The sequence below is a fragment of the Ctenocephalides felis genome, unplaced genomic scaffold, assembly GCF_003426905.1.
Source record: "Ctenocephalides felis isolate EL2017-DRISC unplaced genomic scaffold, ASM342690v1 CF-g0.4_SCAFFOLD_01170, whole genome shotgun sequence".
NCBI classification, from domain to species: Eukaryota; Metazoa; Arthropoda; class Insecta; order Siphonaptera; family Pulicidae; genus Ctenocephalides; species Ctenocephalides felis.
The window spans coordinates 74053766-74058314 of record NW_020537324.1 but is presented as its reverse complement, the minus strand read 5'-3'; the positions used below and the strand labels follow the sequence as shown (position 1 = coordinate 74058314).

The 4549-nt window shown below is 27.9% G+C and overlaps 1 protein-coding gene across 1 annotated transcript; it reads right to left on the bottom strand.

The window, feature by feature from the left end:
• Positions 1-562: 562 nt before the first annotated feature.
• On the bottom strand, positions 563-3906 carry LOC113367637 (poly [ADP-ribose] polymerase 11-like). The gene is made up of 4 exons (XM_026609226.1): positions 3845-3906; positions 888-1140; positions 722-815; positions 563-651 (listed from the first exon to the last, which is right to left on the bottom strand). Exons 1-4 carry the CDS (start codon positions 3847-3849, stop codon positions 563-565), a joined length of 441 nt encoding a protein of 146 aa, XP_026465011.1. The 5' UTR covers positions 3850-3906.
• Positions 3907-4549: the final 643 nt, after the last annotated feature.

Below are 4549 nucleotides of genomic sequence, written 5' to 3'. Positions count from 1 at the left end.
CATAGTTCCCAACTTAAACTAAAATACTGCATTAAACTTATACCATAATTATTTTTTTAAGTACATTTCATATTAAACTACTTTTATATTTTATATTTATGAGTGAATAAAATTGATGTTTGTAACTTATTTTACAGTAGACTTATGACTACTAAGTACCATTATTTCAGGAGCGTTAATTTAAAAATTATTACATACTTACTTAGCAAATAATCATAAAAGTTAGATTATTTGTCTGATTATATTCATGTTCTTTATTTCATATCGCTTCATAACATGAATTTTGATGAAGAATTTCTATCACTTCAATCAGAATCATAATCAGAATCATCTAGTAAACCTAGTATGTATAGTTTATCTAGTACAGAGTAGTCATCATAGTGATATGCATGACGTCCTCTAGGTATAAAAGGATCGGGATTTACATATTCGACTAAATATTTCGGATAAAATTCATCATCGTAGTATTTTACAAAAACATTTCCTCTGCCACCACAACTGGTGTCTGTTCCATTTATTGTCATTGTCATATTAGAATGTCCAGTACAAACTCTATTTTTTATTATATCGCAGACACAAATGTACGATTTTCGCCACAGTTTCTATTGCATTCTTTGTTAGCATATTTCATGCTGGGAGAAAATGAGACACCTGAATGAAAGGAAAAAATTATTAGAAACTTGCCTTAAGGCATATTGCCACCTACACCTAGTTACTTTACCTTGGCCAAATTTCGATCGTACCACTCTACGCCAATCCAAATTGTTGCTTAATATCGAATCCACATTGTCTGTACTTGTTGCATGATACAACTCCTATGGGAATAGAGTTTTTTTAATGCAAATATATTAGAAAAATTATTAAAAACTTTTCCATAAATTAATTACCTGTGTCCCACAGGAACCTTTCACATTTTTGATTTCTTCCTGTCTTAATTTATATCTTCCATAAATAAATGGGTTCATAACTTCATAGATTTTAACACTATCTAATCCTTTTCTGCTAAATGCTTTTTTGAACTCGTTGTACAAACGTTTATATTCGGAATTATAAGAACTAAGTTGTCGTTTTTCATATTGCTGATTTAAATTAATATGACACCATCCCGAAGGCATTTTGGATCTCAAGTCACTTAATAAACTGAAATAGAAAATATTATATATATATATATATATATATATATATATATATATATATTATATATGAAAGAGATTTGTGAAAGGAGAGCGAAATTGTAAAGTTGTATGCACTTTTCAATTACGGATTATGAAAATTAAAATTACTTGGTATTGATATTTAGCCTTGAGGCAAGTTACATGAACTTCCCGATATGTTTAAATAATCGACTTAATCAATTACCAATAAATTAATTTATGAGTGATTAAAAGTATTCCGAGTGGATTTATTACGCATTATTAAAAACGAACAAACACGTTAACTCGGAGCATTTTCTAAAAGCAAATTTTTAAAAATCAATAATTTTTATAATTAAGCCAGTTTATTGTAGAACTTTAATTGTTTAGTATGTTCATTAAGACCAAGTACTCTACCGTTATATCAAGTAAATCGTCTAATTTTCATTTTAACAAACGTCAAAATAAACTACTCATTTTCTCAAACTTTGATGAATTTTTAAAATTAAACTACATGTCGTGAGGCCGTAATAATTCAGTAAGTTCTATAAGACCACGATATATATCGCCAAGAAAGATCCATGAAAATCGGCTTATTTTTTTTTTCAACAGTTAATTACAAAAAAAACGGCTCGGTAGATTTTCACCTAAAACTAATCAGTATCATTTCCAACTAATATCTTTCGAACAGTTTTTGATTTTTTAAAATCGGTTCGGTAGTATGAGCTTAAATGTGGACGAAAAGTATAACACTTTTTTTCAAATTGCAGAAAAAGCGGCTCGGCAGATCGTAGCGCAAAACTGATAAACGATAGTCCTCATGGAGACACATCAAATGGCTTTTAAATATCTGAAAACGGTTCAGGCGTTTTTGAGAAAACGTCGATCAAAAGTCTAATTTGACAAATGTCAAAAAAACGATACTAATTTTTGCAAATTTTGGAAGATTTTTAAAATTAAACTACTTGTCGTAGGGCCGTAATATTTTAGTATGATCTATAAGACTATGGTATCTACAGTCGAAAAAAAAATCATAAAAATCGTCGAAAAAAAAACAAGAAAACGGCCCGGCCGATCTTTGCCAAAAACTAATCAGCACGATTTCCAACCAATATCTTTCGAACGGTTTTTGAATTTTCAAAATCGATTCAGAATTGCGGGCTAAAATGTAGGCGAAAAATTTTTCACTTTTCTGCGATTTATAAAGAAACGGCTTGGCTGATCGTCGCACAAAACTGCCTAACAATATTCTTCATCGATATACATCGAGTGGCTTTTAAACTTTTGAAATCGGGCAAGCCGTTTTTAAGAAAACGTCGATTTACGGCAAAAAATCTGTTCACACACACGTACACACACACACTTTTTCCAAATTTGGTCTCATTCGATTCAGAATGGCTTGAAACGTCGAGAAAACATAAAATTAGCGAATCGGATTTTTTTATGAAAACAAACTTCTCCGTCGGGAAGTTAATTAAAAGAAAATACATTCCAAAATTTTAAATAAATCTAAGTGTCGACAACTCTTCATAAAAATAAACAGTATTTTGAAGTAGAAAAAGTTATATGTATTTTTCAATTCCGCATTAAAAATAATAAAATAAAAAAATGACCTCAAAATTGAAAAAAATGTGTTGGGGTTGGACGACCTTCAATAAAAATAAATTGTTTTTTAGAGTAACAGGCATATTCATATTCTTAAAAAAATCAAAAATATGTCAATTGATTCTATAATTTTAAAAAAATAGAGCTGGACAATTTTTGATAAAAATAAATAGTTTTTCGAATTAAAAAAAATGTATTTTGTAAAAAATTAAAATAAATTAATTTGACCTCAGAATTCAAACAAGTATTAGGTTTGAACAATTCTTAATAATATTAAGGGGCACAACTAGTGTGAAATTTTTTAAAAAATGGAATTTTCAATTTTTCCATATTTCGATAGGTTATACCTTTAAAAATAACATACCTAAATTTTAAATCGATATCTTAAATAGTTTTTGAGTCACAGCCATTTAAAGAGTATATATATAGTATATGTATAACGATTATTTAATCTTTAAACGCGTTTTTCTCGAAACAGCATTTTCCGAATTTGCTGCAGCGATTACTCAAAAACAAATGATCCGATCACTATCAAATTTTTTTACATGTTCTATATAATTATAGTTCTCCGTAAAATGAACTATCGATTTTTTGATCGGATCAAAAATAGAATTTTGGCAGTCCAAAAACGACCAAAATTTTGGGTAAAATTCGACTTTTTTTCAAAAAAACGCCGTCATTTTGTCATTTTTGATTTTTTTTTCTTCATCGTAGTTCATTTTACAGACAATATTATCTAGTTTAACAAGATTTTTTTTTTAAATTTTATCCGAGTAGAAGGTCGGAATCACTGCAGCAGTGAAGTGCCTTTTTTGTCGCGCCGTTGGAGATCGACGATAACTTAAAAAATATTTAATTTTTTTCTTCAAAAATTTACACAAACTTTTACATTTTATATAAGGTTTACATTCATATATATATATATATATATATATATATATATATATATTTTAAAGACGATATACTTATAATTTTTGAAGCGAAGCATAGAATGAATTTTTAATAATAATAATAATAATCAGATCAATTGTAATTTTATAGTGTGTTATAAGAAAAACAATTCAAGTACAAATAAATATCAAAGAATAAAATATTTCATTACGTACCTCATTTTATTAATTTAGAGAGTCACTAAACCGACTTAGCACTAATAAATCTCCAACTAGTAATCACAATTTGCACTCGATATTTCCTGTTTGTCTCACAATATTTTTTAAATTTATTATTTAAATAAACTATATGTTTTTTATTAATTTATTTTAATATCGTAATGCACTAAACGACGACTTAAGAATGACTAACTAAAATGCGATAATTTCAAGTCAACTTGCGATAATATAAAGAGAATTGTTCGGAGAGCAGTTTTTCCCCGAAGCCTAAATCAGCGATTCTCCAACATTCTTGTAATCAAATCAGTATAGAGATAGAGTATAACTAACTTATGAATAATATTTTATTTGTTTCAAGTACCTATTCGACAATTTTTATACAATCAATTTAAAAATAAGAAAACACTAAAACAAGAAATTAAAATATGGCTTATGTTACTCATATTTTACAGTATTTATAATAATCTATTTGAAAACATTTAATATTCCTCGAACATTTCGTTAGGGTAGGGAAAGTTCCAGCAATTTGCCTTAAGGCACTATGCCATACACCACTAGTTAAATATTCGTAATAAATGTGATAACTACAAGTGTTCTCGACTCGAAACTTTGCAATTTACAGTTTATGATTCATTTGTCTAAATAGTAATACAAAAACATTAGAATGATAAAGTTGAAGAAATCCCCTGAATAAATATGATA